The sequence below is a fragment of the Coregonus clupeaformis genome, chromosome 6, assembly GCF_020615455.1.
Source record: "Coregonus clupeaformis isolate EN_2021a chromosome 6, ASM2061545v1, whole genome shotgun sequence".
Lineage (NCBI taxonomy): Eukaryota > Metazoa > Chordata > Actinopteri > Salmoniformes > Salmonidae > Coregonus > Coregonus clupeaformis.
The window spans coordinates 8,980,480-9,002,956 of record NC_059197.1 but is presented as its reverse complement, the minus strand read 5'-3'; the positions used below and the strand labels follow the sequence as shown (position 1 = coordinate 9,002,956).

The following is a 22,477-nucleotide window of genomic DNA, read 5'->3' as shown; positions in this document are numbered from 1 at the left end:
GCTTGGGCCAGTCAGGAATGAACGCAGTGTACGAGAGGAGAAATTCAATTTCCTCAATGTGCAACGTCAACTATAAATAGTCTGCTGAATGTAAGCATAGTAAATATGCTTTTGTGTGTATTTTGTTTTAAATGCTTAGTAATGAGGCAGACATAACTTTAACAAAAATGTGTATTTATTTTAAAACCATATAAAGATTGAGAATTCCAGAGAATACTAATTTTCTTGGTTGGAGAAACTCCAAAGGCTTAACCTCCATCCTCCATGCATTTTATCAAGCATGGGCCTCCTGTCAATCCATTCCAGGGGGAACAATCAAGGTCTACTGTTTATGAATGCAGCTGGGAGCATGCAGCATTCCTGTAGTATATGGCCCCTGTGTTTGTATCTGTGTGTGTGGTGTGTGTGTGTGTGTGTGTGTCTAAAGGGGAGGAGTGGTATGGGGTTGTGCACTGGAGAGAATACTTCCTTACATCCCAGCAGGCAGAGATATAGTCCCTGTTGAACCCCTCTCCCTTCCTCAACACTCCCTGTCACTCAAAAGGCAGCAGCCCGCCCAAAGAATCACACTCACAGAAAAGCCCCTTGGAGCCTACAGTTCCTATAGTACATTTTACTCCTCACTCTCTCCTCATAGACTAGGTGTGAAAGCTGGCATGCACTCTCTGACCTACATACAGACAAATCTTTTGGCTGGTTGGTATGCAGCTAGACACCCAGGATTTGAGGTAAGAGACTCGGTACTAAAGCAGATGTGTTCCCACTTCCCAATCATCTGGTTTACAGACATTTTACATTTTAGTCATTTTAGCAGACGCTCTTATCCAGAGCGACTTACAGTTAGCGAGTGCATACATTTTCATATAGACCATGACTAATGAACGATGCATCTGAATGGGAGTTAGAAGACTAAACAGGTTTGACTCATATCCATCCCATTAGCTACAAGGAGATGAGCAATAGAGAACACACCAAATGACATCAAGCCCCTCAGTGGGAGAGACGGTTACCTCATCTCCTTTGGTTTCCTGAACTGACTGAGCATGAATAGGAAACAGTCACAATAACCCTTTTCCTCAATCACAGCACCGCTCTTAACTACATTCTTAAGGTGTAAGATGGTTACAGAAATATAATTCTAAAACTAAATATTCTGATAAAGATCAGTGCTGCGCTAATGAGATCAGTCTGTGTGAAGAGTATCCTGCCAGATTCAGTGCATCAATTTTCAAAAGGCTGCATTATACGTATTTTTATTTTTTCAAAACAAACTGACACCGGAGGCAAACAGCCTAGCAGAGTTAACTGAAACCAGCCCAGTGTGTGAGGGTAGAGGCCTCTCTCTCTCTCTCTCTCTCTCTCTCTCTGCTCCAGCAGGGACAGACTGGGGAGTTGGAGCAAGAGGCCGCTCTGCCTTTGGGGCCAAATGCCCCCTCCACCCCCTCCTCCTTCCCAAAACCAGCTCAGCCCCCTGCCATTCCAGCCCCCTCCAGCAGTGTCTGTGCTCCTTGTTCCCTTGGGCCTGAAGCTCCAATCACAAGGCTGCTCCTTGGTTGCCTTCCCCTCCCCCAGCTGCTAGCTCTCTCTCATGCCCTCTTGCTCCCTCTCTCGTTCCCTCCCTCTCTCTGCCTGCGTGGTGCGCGCGGCTCCATTGTGGAGGCGGACTCTTGTACTCCAAGTGGTCCCAGCAGCTGCTTTCTCCCCTCTCACTCCTCAGGATTGGGGCTGCAGCGTCTCTGGAACTCCTGGCCGTACTCATGGATCCATTTGTTAGCCACTGGAACAGGGCATGGACAGAGAGTATGTGTTAGTGGTGTATGTCACACAGTAGTCAAACAAACATCAAATATAATATACAGGTCTGTAAAAAGGAGTCGTTAAATACTCACTGACCCCCTAAAAGTGTAGACAAACATTTGTATATTTATATGGATCTCTTGTATAGAACCATCAATAATGGGAAATGGGGCCCCATTTCCTTGTTATAATGATGTGGAATGGAGGCCCACATGTTTAGCATCCCAGAGCAGTGCTCAGTGCCTGACCTCTCTATATCGTACCTAACACTATCTGTGTAATGCAGTGCAGATGTGGCCCCGGGCTCCTGCTGTGACTTCAGTATGACAGACAGGGGCTCCTGGAATAGACGTAGGGTCCTTAGCTTTCCACATCTGACACTGCTCACTGTACCTGTATGTTTTTCTATAGGAACTATGTGGAGTTCCCGGTTGTCTCATTAAAGCCTCTTACCCCATTTGTCCCCAACAAGGACAGGGCAGCCAGCATGCAGAGTGTCCCCATCTCCTTGACCGTTCCTATGGAGGTTCCACCAGAAGAGGGCAGCATTCTAGAACATGAGAGACATTGGAAATGTGTCACTAAAAACATTGGAAATAAACATTTTAAATCGTGCCTGGATTTTGTGTGGGCCACTATCGTGCCTGGAATTTGTATGGTCTACTCCTCTACTTGACAATCCTAAGCCATTGTTCCTCCATTAAAATTCAATTTTGTATACGTGTAAGTTAAAATCCCACGTGCATAGCTGTGCTCCAAGTACAACATATTTGACATGGATATGGGGACATGGAAAGGGTTCCCAGTGAGACATTTTTGCCAACACTTGAGGCAGGAAGTGAAACCTGAATAAAATCCAGGTTGAGAGGTTAAAACCTGGTGAGGTCCTGTGTCTTTTCAACAGCAGCACATTTATTAAACCAAACACTACACTGTGGCTGCGTAACCAAATGGCATCAGATTCCCTATATAATGTACTACTTTTGACCATGGTCCTGATCAAAAGTAGTACACTATAAAGGGAATTGGGTGCCATTTGGGAGACAGCCTTTGGCTCCTCTTTTCTCAACAGGCCTACTGTCATAAGAACAGTACTACTCAACAGTACTACTCAAAACATTTAAAGAAATGATATGACCTTTCTGAGGAAGGAATCTCTCATTATTCTTCATTTAACAGCTGCACAGAGTGAAGGCTTATGAGCGTACGTGTTCTGGCTTGAAGCAATTTCGATGGGTAAACAGAAGAAGATTAAGGCTTTGTCCCAAATAGCACCCTATTCCCTATATAGTGCACTACTTTTGACAAACAGCCTGGTAAAAAAAAGTAGTGCACTATGTAGGGAATAGGGTGCCATTTGGGACACATCTTAAGTTTAGCCAGCAGCTGACGTGTGCGGTGCATTTACCTCCACAACAGGAACGCTGAAGTTAGCATGGATGAAGGCTGTGGACCCACCTGCGTCCACAGAGCTGAGCTGTGGAGGATGACAACATTCTCACTGAGTTGTGTCTTGTCTAGCACATGTCATAAAAAAGCCATCCGTGCCGGAATACAGAGTTTTGAGTTTGTCAAAAACTCACAAGCAGACATTATTTTCCATACCGCCTTAACTGGAAGTTTGACATTGGACTAAAGATATCTCATTGCAATTTCACTAAGAACATACTGAATTCTGATGCTGATAGAAGCAATCTAGCGTACAGTATCTCCAAAGATGCTTTTACTGGATTTGCACAAATGAGACAAGCATGCACATATAATAAGATAACAAGATAAAACAAATTATTAACTTACGTATATCATGAAGGTTGCCACTCGATTCCCAGTGTTGAGCCTAAAAAGGGGGCTTGATGCTGACTGGTTACATGTAGGAAATAGTATTCATAAATATATGTCCTTACTTTACCGCCAAAGACAATAGCTACGTCTCAAATGGCACCCTATTCCCTATATAGAGCACTACTTTATCAAAAGTAGTGCACTAGGGCAGTGGTTCCCAAACTGGGGGGCGCGCCCGGCAGGGGGGGGGGCGGGAAGCGCGGGTACCCCTCCCCAAAATAAGTTGTAATAGTAGAATGCACAAGGTGCAATTTTGAAATTGGATAGTGCATCATCAGTTTTCCTCGTCATGTCAGTGTGTCTGAGTGAAAAAGTTTAGGAACCCCTGTACTAGGAAATAGGGTGACGTTTGGGACACAGCCCATCACAAACACACAAAATGAGGGTACAGTATTGCATTAAGTGTTTATTAATGTAGTAAATGTAGGGTTTATTCAAGATCTACCGTTCTAAAGATAGAGAAACCCACTCACCGTTGCATGGTCAAAATGGGGTTCATAGTGTCCTCCAATCCCATAGTTCACCACTTGGAGGTACTCTGCATACGGAGGCTGCACATTGAGACCTGTGAGCAAGGTGATTCTCTGGTCCAGCCTCCCAATGATAGGGTGGGCTGTCTCCTTTAACCATGCACTGAAAAACAAACCACAAACTCTCATAATACAGATAATGTTACTGTCTTGGTTTGAGCTCGACCTGATGCTACCAAAGGTTTTAGAAAGGCCCAAATTTGACTCATTGTCTTCTGACAGGTGGCGTCATTCCTACGTGATGTGCAGTCCTCAACCGATCAGTGCTGATACTCGTCGTGCTACCTGATGTAAGACAATGAAGTACACTAACTCTTCCACTGATACTGTAGGTTCCAGAGATGTTCAGCCACTTTCCATTCAAAGGTTAAAGTCTATCCCACAATTAACTATCATACATTACATAAAGCTAATAAGCCTGAAAATCATGTGTGCACCATAAAATTAGCCCAAGCATTTTATAGTGCTATACAGTATATTCACTGGTTGCTGTGGTGCATTGTTCTGCTTGGTGCTTTTATTACTGCTGTAAGTGATATGAGAATGAACTGTAAACTATACATTTAATAGTGACATGTTTCTGATAGTAGTACCTCTTGCTGATGCGATACTCTGCAGTAGCCTGTTCCTCTCCAGATGCCACCACAGATCTCCTTAACTTATGGCACAATAAGCAAGAAGACTGTCAATACTCAATCATTTTATACAGCAGTAACGTTTTAGGATCAAACTGCAGGGCTCTGTCTGCCAAGAGAAACATGAATGATGTGAGGATAGAGAAGAGAACATCCAAAAGAACACAGTAAATAACATACAAAAAAGACAACATGTAAAAACTAAACAACTGGCAACCGCAGTCATTTTCCAATGAAGCCGTGTCTGATGGAAATACTTGACTGGCATTTCCATCTACACCCTCGCTAAATACTTTGGACTAGGCAGCTAATACTAAACCCTTGGAGCCAAGCATGAACACACGAATACCATGCTCAGGCAATGATATATGGGTCTATGTGCTCAGGGCAAGGAGTGCTGCATGTGCTCCAGGCTCCAAATTACTAATACTCCAGATGTGATTCCCAAATGACACCCTATTCCCTATATGGTGCACTACTTTTGTAGTGCACTATTGAGGGAATAAGGTGCCATTTGAGACGCAGACCAGGCCTGGTTTTAATCAACCCACCAGAGTGCCATCAAATGTTGACATAATGATGAAATAAGTGGAGGGATTTCCATTTGAAGAAGGGGTGGAAAACCTGTTGAACAGTGCCAAAACCTCACACAATCTAGGAGATCATTTTGGTTACAGCATCTCGCCAGAAAAACTGAGTCAGCATAAACACTATTAGGAGGATAGATCTTTATATGCTGCTGGCACAGGACAGATACAGTATTATTTTCCATTAGCTATTGAGATGAGAAGTCACAGTTTTTACCCATAGAGCCCTCAGCAATTTGGACCGTCTGAGGCACTCTGCCAAGGATCGGAAGTAATGTATCCCTTATTGCTTTAACCTTTGCTTAATGGTTGGAACAATATCAACTATTCCTCCCATGGGTTTTTGAGAGATCCCTAATCCTATCACTATTGTTCCACTTTTCCTAGATTGGGATCAGTACAAAGCAAAGTCAATTCAGTCAGACGTTCTTCTTGCAAACCAGCTTGATGGACATATTTGCGCTCTTTTTGGCATGTATTATCAGATTGTTAATATTTGTTAATATTGTAAAAATTGCAACCAGGTCACAGAACAGAGACTGAGCCTTTCTAAAACCCTTGGTAGATAAAGTATTTGAGATCACAAAACATGCAAGAATAGAAATATTACTATATGATAAAAATCCTATCAATGCCTGCCAATGTAATCCAAGCTGTAACTATTACTCGGGTGAAAAACTAGCACCTCAGTTCAGTGGCAGTCTAAGCGGCCAGACCAAAGGGAAAAAAGATGGCAGTTGGGAAATTTCCTGAAATAACCGTTATCCCAGCAGAGCCAAAACGAACAGTGTTCGGTGTGTAGAGTCACTCTCCTGCACAATCTTTACTGGAGTCATAAAATACAGAAAATAGGCCGTTGACATGTAACGCATTTAATAATCCTTCAGATGAGCAAAAACGAATCATGACACAGGGGGGTCTCTTCTATAAGTTATGTTATTTAAAAGACAGTCCTCATTTTCAATGGACTTGGAATGTGGTAATCAGAATCAATGTTATGACAATGGAATCTGGAGCCATATGTATCAAGCGTCTCAGAGTTAGATGGCTGATTTAGGATCAGTTTTGCCTTTTAGATTACAATGAATAAGACTTGGATGGGGAGGACTTGATCCTAGATCAGCACTTCTTATCCGAGACGTTTGATACATACTGCGCCTGATAGGCCTTTTCTGAGTAAAAGGGTTGACACCATGGCAGTACATAGACACTCACCCCTGTGTGGGCGAGGTCCCTGATACTCTCTGCCTCTGAATCAGTGATGAAGCTGTGGTAGAGGACCACGTACGGCTGCAGGTTCAGCACCTCACGTCTGATTGGCTGCAGTAGCAACCCAGGACTGTCATTGTTGAAATAGTCACAGAACAGCAGGGGGTTTTCATAATGCGTTGGCTGTGAGGAGAGAAGGGCATCTGAAGTCCATTACTGGAGCCGAAACATGGAAAGAAAGCAGCAGTATTTTCTTTTCATCCTCAGAACTTGTAATTTAAAACTCTTTTCTCTCTCTGTGAGCTCCAGACTGTAGCCAAGTCTCAGCACATTATTTGAAAACCACAACTGTTTTCCTCATATGGTGGCTCATATGGTGTCATACATTTAAAAGGACAATATGATTTCTGTTGCTGTTTGGAGCATTTCTAAAAGTTAGCAAATGTATCACTCAATTGCTACCGCATATAACCGGCTGGGTGGACAAGATTATAATATCATAGATGAGTATACCTGAGTGCCCTGTGTCCGACACAGTCTCTCGTAGGTGTTCCTTGTCCGTAGATAGGTGGTGTTGGGCCTCTTCAACCCAGTGTCAGTGCTCAGTAAGGGTGGACTGTCAACAAGCAGTCGCTCATACTTCTCTACATTCTTCAAAACTCTCCCGTTCATCGGATCTTCAGGAAGGGAATCATGTAATTACCATCAATATGATACCATGAGTTTGGAGAAACAAATCACAGCGTCCAGTTGGTAAAATACAAACAAGCGAGCAGTACAGATGTTTTCCTGATCACTTTACAGGAAATGTATTTACTTTTATTAAAAGGTGGCCTGAATTGTAAGGTCCAGGTCCACGTCTGCATTATGCACAGTAAGTATACAGTACTTCAGGGTTCAGCTACTGTATGGGGAAATAGGCTGACATACAAAGCAGATGTTGACCAGGCTGCCTCTATATACTGTGGGACAGTAGTGGGATGTTTTTTAAGGAGTGGGGCAGTCCCACTCCTTTCATATTTTTATTGTACAGGATAAAGAGAAAGGAAGGAGTAGTGGGTCAGAGTAAAACCCATGCTCACAACGGTGCATAGTATGTGTGATCCAGAGACAGCTGTTTAGACCGCTGGACCACCCCAGGCCACAGTATAGTGGGATGTTTTAAGTGAATAGGCTTACCATGGTTCAACAACTCCTGAGAGAGACTCAGTGCATAGGAGATGTTTCCTGTCTGAAACAAAACAAAAAAGTTAAATTTGGTCAACAAAATGCAAAAAGAATAAAATCTTCTCTCAAATTTTTTTTTTCAACCAGTAAGTCAATCTATTTTGAAAATAATCATATTCAAAATCAGAATAACTTTAATTTCTATGTGCAAAATAGACATGCCTTGAAGTGAGAGAAGGCCAGGTGATCCAGAGCATCTTCAAGAGTTCCCTCATTCTCTGGGCTCCATTCCCCCCCTGCCCCTCGGAACAGACGCACTGACTCCTCCAGCCACTGCACTGAATGGTAGTAGTCCTCCAGCTCATAGGCAACCTACAATACAACAACAGGATGTTAGCATTCGAAAACAACAGAAAGATTTTATAATGAGAAATTGAGACACATTCTTTTCCTGAACAGTCATACACCCATACTTGGAAATGTTTATCTGTAATCCAAACTTATGTTGGAAGGAAAGAGTAAACACCTTTTTAGCATTGTAAATATTATTCTCTCGCATCTAGAGCTGAAGAGAAGAGAGAGCCACGTAAAGTACATGTAGCACTATGATTGTTGATGGTGGCTGCGGCTTTGTACGTGCCCCGGAAACGTGAGAAATAAAGTTAACCCTTAGCTTATCCTGCTGGTTTTAGCCACCATAAAAGTGCAGTTGTAGAACTGTTACTACATGCTGACTCACAACACCCCAAACAGAGCATCTGTTTACACATGGTCACAGTCAGATAATCTTGGTGTTAACACAAGTGAAGGCAAACGCCCCTACTCCACATTCTTAGACTTCCCTAAACAGAGATAATGTATTTTCCACACTGTCCCACACAGTAGGATCCATTGTGGAGTGACTCATTATGAGGTAGACTTCGGCCGTGTCCCAACTGTCACCCTATTCTCTTTATAGTGCACTACTTTTAACCAGGACCCATATGAATCTGGTCAAATGTAGTGCAGTAAATAGGGAATAGGCTGCCATTTGGGATGCATATCATGCACCCTTTTTCAAATTTGTCTGAGAGAACACTCCGGTCTTGTCTCTCTATATGAATCCCCCTGACACACAGGGAGAGGCCTTTACTCCATCTCTAATATCTAACCACAGAGTATGACAGGCTCAGAACAAAACTGTGTTTTATGGTCTTCTGGTATGGGATGCTAATCAGGGATCACAACACCATCTGCCCAGCAGGCTAGCACTCCTCCTGTTACATGCTCCCCCAGTTGACAGTTTAGAGAGTGCAATGTGAGCAGGGATTTCCTTTTGGTCCCCCCCATAGTGAGCTGAGGCCAAAAGGAAATTAACTAAAATGAAGCATTAAAGGCTGCGTCCCTTTTCCAGAAGTGTGCACTTGCACAATCCCCATCATGGATTTAAAAACATGGTATAAGATGAACTTTACGGTCCCCAAGGGGAAAACTGTCTTGAACACACAGTACTGCTGTATACAAAAGACACTGTACATTACACACTCAAAATACATACATTGCACATTACCCTTTTCATCCACACTTCTCATATAGCCACATACCTACATAATACATATTGCACATTCCCTTATTCAGTCAGTGGCGTACTATTGCCGTTCAGGTATGATGGACATGGGAATGAAGGAGTGCTTATACCTGTTCAGTTTACACATGGGATTAGTGTAATCATTGGCTGGAGGGAGTTTCCATCATTGTTAGATCCATGCGAGACAGCGTGCAAGTGCACACTTCAGGAGAAGGGTGGAGAATTAGGCGCAGCCATTGATTAAATGGGTGAGTTATTGGTGGCTTACCTTCCCAACCAGGAAGCAGTCATCCCCAGAAAGAGGAACAGATACTGTGGGACTGTAGATATCAATGGGGTTGCCGTTAGTGATCCTCTGGAAGTGACCTCTCACAAGTCCCCCCACTTGAAGGGCATACACATCCTGTAGCCTCATCAGGCCCTTGGCAGCCCCCTGAAGGTCCTCCAGTTTGGGCAAGCTGCCCTCCTTCTCCACCTCCTCGTAACCAGACCTGAAGGCTGAAACACAACAAGGGGGTAGCGAGTGGGAGTGAGGTGATGACAGGACACAAGAAGCGGGGGATGGACCTTTGACAAACTTGTGATGTCAGTTGTAAGGACCAGATGTGTTTCTAAAGAGAGTCATAAAGGGAAATAACCTTGAGTGTTCTCTTGTGCCTCATCACTGTAGATCAGATTCAGCCACTCGGACTGCAAGCGCTTGATAAGAGTGAACGCCACCAAGGGGTTTGCCATAGCAGTTGATGGTCCACTGTATACCTCATTGTGCAAGTCTGAAACCTTTGCATAAAACCTGCAGAAAGAGTCTATACGTTTAGAGAGAATATATCACCTTAAGGTAATACCATGATAGGGGAGACAACCATGCAATGATATATGCATGAGGCTTTCCATGGAAATCAAACTGCTCCTAAATCAGTATAGAACTCATCTTGAGTTTATGATAGGCTTTAGAAGGAACTTAACATTAGTGAATTAGTCATTATAATGGTAAGTTCCTTCTAAAGTTACCTAAACGGATGGAGGTGATTCATCGATAGCATATGTCCCGCAAGGAATACAAAGGCCAAAGTAAATCGATAACAGTAGCCTTTCATGAGATTGTATGGAACAAAATATAATAAAGGACATATAGCCCAAACTTAGACATAATTATGTATCTCTATTTGTTAGCTTTCTCGCTCTAAAACCACCCACTCCAAAGCCTTAATAATTAAGCCTACAATACAAGTGATAGGCTATCAAGCCCACGTGCATCATGACAACATTTCCTGTATGTTACTCACCTTTTGATGTCTTCAAGTCTCTCTGATTCGTGTTCGATGTAAGTTTCTAAATGATCAATAAGTTGTCTTTCAACGTTGATGGCTTGTTTTACGTTCAATAATGACGTATACATCTCACCAAAAGATAATGGCATCAAAATCATACTGAATATAACACAGGCTGAGTAAATGGATTTGAAATAATATAGCATTTTGCGCGCGTATGATACCCTCGATGCTGTTCAAAATGTTGCCTGTGCTTGCGCTAGTTTTTTGTCGACTCTAATCTCCAATGGTTATTGCTGTAAATGTATGAAGTGTAGCGCAGTTTCTTGTTTGAAACCACTCAAACCTGCACCTACGGGAAAGCTGTGCTCGGTCCTGCCGTTCTGTGTGATTCTCGTCAATGTTCTTTCTCAACAGTGCTCACACCTGAGAGATCAGCTTTCGCCATTTCACTTGATCTGTCATCCGGAGGAATGGTTCAACAATAGCAATCTCATATATGAAGTTGCATGATTAATGAACAATCATATTACATTAGGTAGTTTAGGAAAACTGTATTTGCTCAAAATGTATTGCAACAGTTTGCCCTTTGGAATTGTGATGCGTAAATGTGCCCAGTACCTGCATTCCACTCATATATTAGTCTCGTTAAATGATTTTATAATAAATCTGAATATCAAATAATCTAACCCTTATTGTTTTAGGAATCAATGTTCTAATTTCGCCAAAGAAACTGAACGTCTTCCTATGTGCGCACATTCATCCAGTGCGGTGACCCAAGTTGCACCCACTTGATACATTTGGAATTATAGTGACATCTAGCGTACGAGTTTACGGTTTCTCAAAGTCTTCTGAAGCAATCTTTTCTATTCCAAAGCAAGCCTCTGTGTTTGAAGAAAACATATATATATATTTTTTTAGATAGTAACCAACAAATTTACGTTTTAAAAAGACACCAGCTTTATAATGACATAATGGCTGTCATCCAGCCAGGGCTTTACTCTTTTAATATGTTTTTATTGACTAACATATACAGGCTACTAGTCTGTACATTGATTTGACCAGTGGCTCCGCTTCAGGACCAGTTCATTTGACCCTAGGCTTGGTGGCCGGGGCTCTGGGGCTGATCCTGTGTCTGTGTGAGCAGCACAGGACAGCTCCCCTCATGTAGCCCCTCAGGCTCTCATCTCTCAGGCCGTAGATGAGTGGGCTGAGGAAGCGCGGCAGCAGGATGAAGCAGAAGTAGTTGAAGAAGGAGATGTGCTCGTGCAGCCAGCCAGCGTGCATACTGATGAGGCTCTCTGTGACTGGGTGGGTGAAGGCGATCATGCACAGCAGTAGCTGAAAACCGTGGAGCAGCACTGTGTGCATGGCCTTTCCCGCAGACGCCCGGTCCTGACGCATCTTCCTGGTCTCCAGCAGGATCCTCATGTAGGTGAACATGATGATGGCCGCCACCACAGCGAAGAACAGACCGTTGAGCGACACCTTGAACAGCGTCTGGACGGGGGATGAGTTGAGGACCAGGGTTTTGCAGAGCACCGGGGTGGAGAGGACGTTCACGCCAGGCTTAGTCTCTCCCAGAGAAAAGTCCACGATGGGCAGGAGGCAGCTGACCAGCCACAGGCTCAGGATGATGATCCAGATGCGGTCAGCGCGCCAGGCGGCCGGGCGCTGCAGAGGGTAAAAGATGGCCACGTAGCGCTCCAGGGACATAGCTGCCAGGATCAGAGGGGTGTTCTGGAAGGTGGAGGTGGAGAAGAAGAGTAGAGGGGCACAGTAGACGATGGCGAACTTCACATTGCCCATGACGAAGAGGAAGAGGAGGACAGAGGAGAGGAGCTGGAGAGTGTCGTTGATCAGCATGTAGGCAAACAGGATGTAACGGGAGTTGTCCAGGAACTGTCTGTGGGAGGCAAAGGTGTGCAGCATGACCACGATGCAGTAGAGGAAGATGCAGAAGAAGGGGATCACCACACACACCTTGATTATCACAGACAGGCTCTTCTGTGAGTTGGTGGCATTGCCTGGAAGGTCGGTCAGATTCTGCATTTTTCAGTGTGGCCTGCTTGAGGAATGGTCAATGTCTGCAAATCTGAAATGTTGAGGAAAACAAAGACTTGATATGCACACAGAACAATTCATGACAATATACATGATCCCAAAGATGAATAAGATACCATGAACTAACCTCAACTTGTCCTTTGATGGAGAAAGTAAAGGTTTGGGAGGGATGGGTTGTGGATTTTTATACATGTTTCTCCATAACACCACCATGATGCAAAACATCTCTGGGAAGAGGCATTTCCTTATTCTAAATGTTTTGACAGTGTCTTGATTTCTCAAGGGATAAATTAATTTCATGCCATTCTCAATGCATTCTTCATGCATCATGTTCATAATTATTGCTCAAGTTCCTCAACAGGGAAAAGGTCTAATAGGTGCTTAACTTTTACTTAGGGAACTCTTCAAAATAACTAATTAGAATAACTTAATTCTTATTAGAAGTAATGATAGTATGGTCTGACGATTTGAGCCATTATGTGGACCATGCAAGAATCAAACCCACAACTCTGGTGTTGCAAGCACCTTGCTCCAACCAATTTAGCTATTAGAGCCATCTTTACTCAGATTAACTGATAAAAAATTAAAATAAAGCTTTCGCAATAGTGTAAAATCATATAGGCCATTTTGTCACTTTAAAATGGTGATCACATCTGATCAACTATGGGCTCTATTTAATCAACACCAGTTCAAATGTTTCCTGGATAAGTCAAGCACATTATCCCTGTGCAGGGAGAAAGCATGTCTGAATTCACATGCAGGCGAGTTTCTTTTCGTTTGAATTTGGAAAATGGTTTCATTTTGAAAGGGCCCTATGTTTTGAAATTAAGGCTCAACAGGAGTCCTGCTATTTATGAAATTTAACTTAGACCAATCTATATTTCTTCAAATGTGTTTATTTTCCTCAGTACTGTTATGTCAGTATTTTTAATACAGTATAAAAGATATTGGAGTGATCCTTGCTATATGAGGCACGTTACAATTCACACCAAGTGGGTGAACCCTATTGGTGCGATGCGTAGGGTTGTTTGCCTTTCACTCCAGCCACCCGGGTTCTCCTCCCTGTCCCGCCATTCGCTACATTGGTGTCAGAAGTTGGAGGGCGGCCGTGAGGTCAACGGGACGTGTAATGGGGCTGAGTAGTCGAAGCACGGGGATGTGGCTTCCCATTCGGAGGGGGCCGTGTAGCGATCCTCTTTATATGAGCCACATTACAATTCCCACCAAGTGGATTAAACCTATTGGTGCGATGCGTAGTGTGTTTACCTTTCACGCCAGCGACTCTGTTTTGCTTCCCTGCCCCGCCGTTCGCTACAATATCTATAAAACCTTGTTCTATTTTTAAAAGGTGTTCTATCAACCCATGGGTGAAATGCATGCAGACCAGGACCTAGAGTAAAAGGCATGTCCTTCTACCAGCGTTTGTTATTGTTTTCAGAGAGAATGATGAAAACGTAAACATTGGCATGGGTTGTTTGTGAGGGGACTTGCATGGACTGCATTTGATGAACAGGGAGGCGTGTTCACTGTGTTGTTGGATGGATATCTCCAGAGGACAGTTAGAGAGAGAGCGTGTCCCCTGTCCCCTGATTAGTAATTAACAGACTGGTTGATTATTAACAGAGAGCTTCTGAGTCTAACCTAATTGTGCAACCTTATGTTTTCTTTTGTTTGGCAAACAAGATGACTCTGTTGAGAGCAGCACACCAGGGCTTGGTCTGATCTTGACGTAAGTCATGCGTCAGTAGTGAAGACAGCTGGGGCCAGGTCCAAACAGTGTGTTCTCCCTGGGCCTCTGGGCCCCAGACAAACCTGATACTCGTTGGACTCCTGTACTGTAAACACCAACTCAGCATTCCCCCAAAATGAAAACTACATGTATTGTTCCAGTCAAACTATCATCAAAAAATGGCCACTAACATCAACTTCTGAAACAACAGAGATAGGGTTTGAAACATTATAGATTTTATTGAACTTTTACAGAGTTTTTATTTTTATAGAGTCAAGGAACCATGACAAAAGCAGTACATAAATGATTGAAGTTTAATAGAAATGTCTAACTGTCACTCAGCAAAGGGGAGTCAAATAGGGGTGTCAAATACTATTTATGTTACTGCAGAGATTAGGAAGGCCAAATATCAGTGAAAAAAACCCAATTTAACTAAATTAACTAAAACTCTGATTTTATATGAATGAAATCAATCTGCAGGCCCTAAATGTTTGACACCCCTGACATAACATAACATAACCATAATAAAACTGGGTCATAAACCGACACCTGAAACATATGATACCTTTTGATCCTCTCACTCACAGATTACAGAAAATTGCCTCAATAAACATAATTCAGTATTACACATGGCCAGCATTTACCTTACAGGTGTGCATGGGAGTTTTTCTTCTTAATTTAGGATTAGGCTTGTCCATATTAAATATAAATACTTTTTTAGAATATCCAAACAGGGCATAATATTTCATAACCACCACAAAATCCTTATCCCTTAATCCATACACAAGTCGACTCAGACATCGAGGGGCAAGAATAAAAAGAATATAGTCAATATACCTAAGCTGAATAAACAGATTCAAATGTATCTTCATTATAGCCGATTCTATCATAGGACACCATAACTGGATCAAACAAAGGAGTAACTGGAAGCCATGGAGAATAACTGTCCTCAGGCCCTTATTGGTGGACTTCTTACTGTCTGATGAGGCAGCTCTGGCAGCCACCATGATCTTCACATAGGTGAAAGCTATGAGTACAGACTTGACCAGGAAGTAGAACTGACACAGAGCCGAGTTGAGGTGGCCCTGCCAGGAAAACACTATCATCTGCTCAAAACTGCAGACTAGAGGAGAGGTGTAGAAGCTCAGAGGTACAGCCGAGAAGAGGATGGAGATCACGATGATCCATTTAACAGAGCTGAGAACCTGGATGAGTAGGATGCAGCGCATGGCCCTCACTGGGGTGGAGAGTTCACTGTGGCGCAAGGGCAGGCAGATTGCCACATAGCGCTCCAGGCTCATGGCTGTCAGTGTCAGCGGTGTGGCAAAGATCACAACCAGAAATATACATAGCCCACCTGGCATTGGTACCCTGGAGTAGCTCATCAGCAGCAATACATCAGTCAGAGCCAGAAACATACTGTCACAGACCAGCGTGTGAGCAAAGAATATGTATCGTGTGTTGGTGAAGAAGGCCTCTTTTTTTAAAGAAGGTGAAGATCATGAGGGAGTTGATGCAGAGGAAGATGCCAATAAACACTTGGACTATCATCACTTTGTCATTCAGAGGTCTTTGGTATTGCACAGTCGGAAGAACAAGACTTCCCTCACTGCCCTGGCTTGTATTCAGCATTGTATTTCCTGTTTTAGAAAGAGGATAAAAATGTAAAGCAATGTCAATCAGAAAGTTGTCAACGCAAACATTAAATAAAGCCATGTAGTAATTTGTCAGTACCAACATTGACCATCGTAAGACACAAATCTTTTTACTACTACAGATAAAGAATGTCAGCAGAATCTGAAATAAAAGTGAGAAGGTGGTCTTACTGTAATCCTTTAATAACAATTACCCAACAATAACTATTGTAAAATAACTATAACCGATTATGGTATCAATATGTTTGTCTCTAAAAGGTGCATTGATGTCGATCACGACCCTTGCCCAGTGTCCTCCTCCTTCTGTCCCTAGCTAGGACAACCTTTATAGTAAAAATCAACACTGGCCCGAATTCTCCAGGGATGTGGGTTGAAGTTAAATCATCTAGCAACTATTGTGTTGATAAACAAGAGCTACGGTAACACCTTTTTCTGGTAGTTGTAAACAGTCATATCAAGTGTCATGAGGGATAAAGACTGCATTTGTCAGATAAAATGTTGTCATGTTGTCTAGAATACAAAAACAAACTCAAAGATGGACTGTAATATGATGTTTATTAAAATAATGTTATGGTATTTACTGTATTCTAAAGGCAGTTCACCTTCACCTGTCTTATGATCATTTTACACACAGGATTGCTTGAATGACACATGATTTAGAATCGGTTTGTCTGTAGCAAGTGTAGTTCCTGACTGTTGATTTTACGGTTCTCCATCAGCCGAGGGCCCAGTGCCATGACAAAGTAGATGTAGTGTGTACTACTACGCAGGTGTGTGCTTGAATTAATAATGTTATTCTCCTCACTTGTGAAAAGGTGGTGTTAACATTGTTGCATTTGTAGGCTCGGCCCTAAACTATGTGCTCTCTGTCACCTGGGGCTGCATGGCAAATGGCCCAGGAACACAAGGAAGACACAAAATACAATGATTCAAGGGCCCATAGCCGTGGGAAGATGTTTTGAGGAGGGATGGAGAGGGCTCTTCTCAATTTGAGCGAACATTAACCTATTTTATTGGCACCAGCGGAGAGCATCGTTTATATCCCCGGCGGGTGTGCTGTGCGCATATTCACTCTTCATCATTGGGTCAGTGCCACTTCAAACTTAGTTTTTGGACAATAATTTCCTCCTCCAGGTTAGATGGACATCATATTGTACAATTTGTGTCTCCCCTTTTCATAGGCCTAGATTAGATGGTTGGAGACATGGTTGTTTTTATTGATCTGTTTGTCAATGTCAGCAGTAGCCTATAGGCCTATACTACCTTGTAATTTTTGTCGTACTGAAAAAGATTCTGCTAATGTCTTCAGACATAAAGTGTAGTTTATAAACACAAAAAGAAAGGAGAAGAAACGGATCTGATATAGCCTATATCCTAGGCCTACTCTTCCCTACTACATGCTCAGCCATACAAGGCCCGCGGGTTCGAATAGGACACACAAGCGCTGCTTTCGTGTGTCCTGTTTGCAGAGGGCAGCGTAGGGAAAGTGTACAGACATATGCCACAGTCCTAGCTAGGCTACTAAAAGGTTGCAGTCTGGCTTTGGTTTTAAAGCTTGACAATGAATAACTAAAAAACAAAACCTGCAACAAAACACCATGCAAAGGAGAAACATGTAGGTCTATTACAGCAACATTTGAGCAGTAGCCTAGGTTGGCTACTCATCTACAATACATTTTGAGTCCACCATACAGCAATGCTGCATTCAACCGACTTTTTCCCCCCATATCGTTTTTCGGTGGCTACTGGCTACAGCTAGAGATGCAGGTGTCATTTGGTTAGCTAGCAAGAAATGTGAATCGCTTTGCTAGCAAGGCTGAACTTGAACAACTGTTATCCACAGTTAGCATATCTCTTAGTTTTCAATCAAATGCACACTGAACTAAAATATACTGTAAACGCAACATGTAAAGTGACAGTCCCATGTTTCATGAGCTGAAATAAAAGATCTCAGAAATCTTCCATACGCACAAATATTTCAAAAATGTTGGCCACAATTTTGTTTAGATCCCTGTTATAGAACATTTCTCCTTTGCCAAAATAATCCATCCACCTGACAGGTGTGCCATATCAAGAAGCTGATTTAAACAGCATGATCATTACACAGGTGCACCTTGTGCGGGGGACAATAAAAGGCCACTCTAAAATGTGCAGTTTTGTCACACAACACAATGCCACAGTTGTCTCAAGTTTTGAGGTAACGTGCAATTGGCATGCTGACTGCAGGAATGTCCACCAGAGCTGTTGCCAGAGAATTGAATGTTAATTTCTCTACCATAAGCCAACAATGTCGTTTTAGAGAATTTAGCAGTACGTCCAACCGGCCTCCCAACCACAGACCACGTGTATGGCGTCATGTGGGTGAGTGGTTTGCTGATGTCAATGTTGTGAACAGAGTGCCCCATCGTGGTAGTGGGGTTATGGTATGGGCTGGTATAAGCTACGGACAATGAACACAATTGCATTTTTTAAATGTATTATTTAGCAGACGCTCTTATCCAGAGCGACTTACTGTTAGTGAGTGCATACATTTTTCATACTGGCCCCCCTTGGGAATCGAACCCACAACCCTGGCGTTGCAAGCGCCATGCTCTGCCAACTGAGCTACAGGAGGCCTGTATTGATGGCAATTTGAATACACAGAGATACTGTGACGAGATCCTGAGGCCCATTGTCGTGCCATTCATCTGCTGCCATAACCTAATGTTTCAGCATGATAATGCACGGCCCCATGTCGCAAGGATCTATACAAAATACCTGGAAGCTGAACATTTCCCAGTTCTTCCATGGCCTGCATATTCACCAGACATGTCACCCATTGAGCATGTTTGGGATGCTCTGGATCGACGTGTACGACAGCGTGGTCCAGTTCCCGCCAATATCCAGCAACTTCGCTCAGCCATTGAAGAGGAGTGGGACAACATTCCACAGGCCACAATCAACAGCATGATCAACTCTATGCGAAGGAGATGTGTCACGCTGTATGAGGCAAATGGTGGTCTCACCAGATACTTTTGACGGCCAACTAGCTGAAAAGGTTTGAGAGGGTTTATCTAATGTTCCCTTGTTAGATTTTAGCTCATCTCCTCTGGCTAGCATTAGTTGTTGATCTTGTTAATGTGCATAGGCAACTGAGGGAGATAGCCTACCTTTTCATGGTTGTTTGATCAATAGGACTGTGACATTCCCAACAGCAGCTGCAGCAGAGTTAGCCACGGGTTTGTGCAGGGTGGGTGGTAGCTAACTAGCTGGTCTCCCTCAGCATAAGGGTTGGCTAATGCTAATAAGCTTGCGTTAGAGCTCAGCATCCTTAAGCTATTGGGTGTCAGTCAGAGTTATTTAACAGTATATTTTTGGTTACTACATGATTCCATATGTGTTATTTCATAGTTTTGATGGCTTCACTTGTCAAGGCGTCAGTGTAGGCGAAGTCAGGCGCAGGACACAGAGCTAATCAAAAGGCGTACTTTACTCGTAGGTAAAAGAATGAACAACAACCTCCACGCAGGGAGGGAACAAACCCGCACACTAACGACAACCAAAACATGAATAAACACGCACAACACACAGTGAGAGACAGAGGGTTAAATAGGGAAGACATAACTACATGATGGGAAACAGGTGTGACCAATTAAGACAACCAGTCGAACATAGATACATGGATCGGTAGCAGCTAGTACTCCGGTGACGACGAACGCCGAAGCCTGCCCAAGCAAGGAGGAGGGGCAGCCTCGGCTGAATCCGTGACATCACTATTATTCTACAATGTAGAAAATAGTAAAAATAAAGAAACCCTTGAATGAGTAGGTGTGTGCAAACTTTTGACTGGTACTGTATATACATATTTCTTAAATTGTTGTAATTATTTAATTGAGCTTTTATTTTTATTACTCTTTTATTCACTTAGCTACTGTAGTATCTGAACATTCCAGAACTTGGCTCTGCTTGCGGAAACATCTGGAAAACATTACTATAGGGGCCCCCTAAAACAGAGGAGAGTCTGCTATGTAGAGGCCAGGGATTGGTCTATTAAAACCACCCATATTATGTTACATAGGATATAAATACCATGTTTTTTAACAAAGGACGGAGAGAATAACATATTGGAGATTGGGTCAGTTGTTCTCCAGATGTCTGCAGGAATCTGTAAATTGATACTGTAATCTTTGATGTAATAAACCATTATAATCAAGGACAGTGTCAGCGGATTTCTTGTCATCACAGCATATCAGCATCGTTGTCTCGACACCACAGAATGGCGACGAGGATTTTTGGGACGTGTTGCGTCTCTCCAGCGTTACATTCATGAGCTACGAAGTGACTCCCGCTCAAGAGGCATGCAGATAAGGTGAGCTTTCTCACAAACTTTGGGCGCTGGTTGGTTCGTGTGCTGTGTGTGTGCGTTGAGGAGATGTACCGTTTAAGAACTTATGTGTGCACCTTGCTCTTATTTGCTGTGTGATGAGAATCCGTTCTAAATTTCTAAATTTGTTGAACAACGCAAACAGGGGGGAGTGTCTATAGGAATTGATAACACTGGGCACACGGATATTTGGCTTGAATAAAATTAAAAGGAGTGTCCAGGGATAGCATGAAGGAATAAGGCCAGGAAATAAGGAAAAAGTATACTTTTAGGACGTCGCTGATTTAAGGAAGCTCTCAAACGAGGCGATCATTAGGATGGGCCGAAAATCCTGAAAACTCACTAGGTTGATTTTTAAGGTCAGTTCTGGGAACTGGAGTTTGTGGAAGATACATTCCATTGTAAGTTACCTCTCGACATATAGTTGACGAGGTATGTGTTCGAAGTAACCTCTCATTGAATATCTGCAACTCGAGGTAGCAGAAATTTAGGAAGGAACAATGAGAAATAAGGAGCGACGGTAGCATGCTTAGTGTATTGTATGAACGGATGCATTCCTCTTGAATTGTGTGTGTGTGAGAGGCAGACAGCCTATGTGTGTGTGTGTAAAAGGGGAGGTCTCTGCTGTGTGTCGACTAAGGCTATGACAACAGGGGTATTCGTTTTTTGTAAGGAAATATGTTAGTTAAGGTTAAAATCTTATGAGTCTCCATTAGAGAGTACGTTAATAATTGTTAACTATATATGAGCCCCTGGGAGGACATTAAGGTTAAAACCTTATATGAGTCTCTATAAAAGAGAACGTTTAATAATTGTTTAAAAAACTATGAGCCCCTGGGAGGACGTTAGATGTAATGGATAAGAAAATAAGTCTACAGATTAGAGTAAAAGATGTGAAGATAGAGGAGAGAGAAAATAGATTGTGGTAAAGTTAAGAAACTTCGAAGTAGGATTTGTGTTCTATGTTCTGTGTTGGTTTGTGAGTTTTGTTAAGTGTTACTGTTTGTCTGTGTTGGAAATAACGGAGGGACAGCTGGTCTGTCTGCTTTCTGTTGTTTAGCTTGGAGAGAGCTGCTTGGGAGAGCTCCTCTCGCTTTGAAATCGCACTGGTGAATGAGCTGCGCATGCGTGGGATTTTATGAGTTTAGAGTTACGTAGAGCAAATATGCCACTCCCCTGCCTGCACTGAGCTGCTGTGACACGCAGACTTAGTGCTGCAGACAGAGAAGAAAGGGGGAGATTTTGAATACACACAGATAAAGTATTCTGTTTGATAAGTGGCTGTTGCTTAACTATGAAACTATTTGATTGAGATCTATTGAATTTATAAATGAGAGATATGTTGACGGATTAAAAATAAAAATAATTAAATAAATAAATAAAATAAAACGTTATTGCGCTATTTATAATATTCCTGAGTTAAGCTGTTTGCTTATTTCTTAGCGCGAATGTGAACATAGGTATGCATAAAATACTAAATTGTTGTCCGTTTCCTTTGTTCTCCTGTCATGAGAGAGAGAGAGAGAGAGAGAGAGAGAGAGAGAGAGAGAGAGAGAGAGAGGAGGTGCTGACCAGTGCGTCACACGACAGTGTGTGCTGCCGCAGATCCAGTCCAATCAAGGGCAGTACTGTTCTGTTCACAAACTTACTTTCCCATACAGGATATTGTGTGTGCCTAGCATATTTCATGTTGTGACAATTTAACAGGGACTTGGCAACAGACTGATCAAGTGATGTAATTAAGAATTGCACATTGGAGTTTTTTGTGCATGGGTTGGTTTGATTAGAGTTGTGTTGGAAATCCAGCACTGACATTATTCTGTAAAATTAAGGTAATTGGGTGATTATTAAGCAATTGGTTTGTGAGTGCTGTAGTGTTGCTGGATTACAGGTCTTTCTTTTTTGGATTGCTCTGAAGTTGACTAGTTTCCTTTACTTTTCCTGATCGGATGTGGTAAGATTGCCACTAATCAATAATTTGGTAAAATAAAATAAATTAGAAGATAAATTGATGAATGAATTAATTGATTGGTTAATTAATTGGTTGATTAATTGATTGAT

The 22,477-nt window shown here is 42.6% G+C and overlaps 3 protein-coding genes across 3 annotated transcripts; all 3 read right to left on the bottom strand.

The window, feature by feature from the left end:
* Window positions 1-163: 163 nt before the first annotated feature.
* LOC121565890 (prolyl 4-hydroxylase subunit alpha-3) lies at window positions 164-11,475 on the bottom strand. Its single transcript, XM_041876241.2, has 13 exons — window positions 10,621-11,475; window positions 9,973-10,127; window positions 9,603-9,832; window positions 7,990-8,139; window positions 7,780-7,831; window positions 7,114-7,277; window positions 6,607-6,783; window positions 4,763-4,827; window positions 4,113-4,272; window positions 3,595-3,657; window positions 3,206-3,274; window positions 2,251-2,347; window positions 164-1,777 (listed from the first exon to the last, which is right to left on the bottom strand). Exons 1-13 carry the CDS (start codon window positions 10,809-10,811, stop codon window positions 1,707-1,709), a joined length of 1,644 nt encoding a protein of 547 aa, XP_041732175.1. The 5' UTR covers window positions 10,812-11,475; the 3' UTR covers window positions 164-1,706.
* A 131-nt stretch (window positions 11,476-11,606) lies between these two features.
* On the bottom strand, window positions 11,607-12,848 carry or95a1 (odorant receptor, family 95, subfamily A, member 1). The gene has a single exon (XM_041876248.2). The coding sequence runs from the start codon at window positions 12,655-12,657 to the stop codon at window positions 11,692-11,694; it is 966 nt and encodes a 321-aa protein (XP_041732182.1). The 5' UTR covers window positions 12,658-12,848; the 3' UTR covers window positions 11,607-11,691.
* Window positions 12,849-15,021: 2,173 nt separating this feature from the next.
* LOC121557537 (odorant receptor 131-2-like) lies at window positions 15,022-16,586 on the bottom strand. The gene has a single exon (XM_041871137.2). It carries the CDS (start codon window positions 15,814-15,816, stop codon window positions 15,022-15,024), a length of 795 nt encoding a protein of 264 aa, XP_041727071.1. The 5' UTR covers window positions 15,817-16,586.
* Between the last annotated feature and the right edge of the window lie 5,891 nt (window positions 16,587-22,477).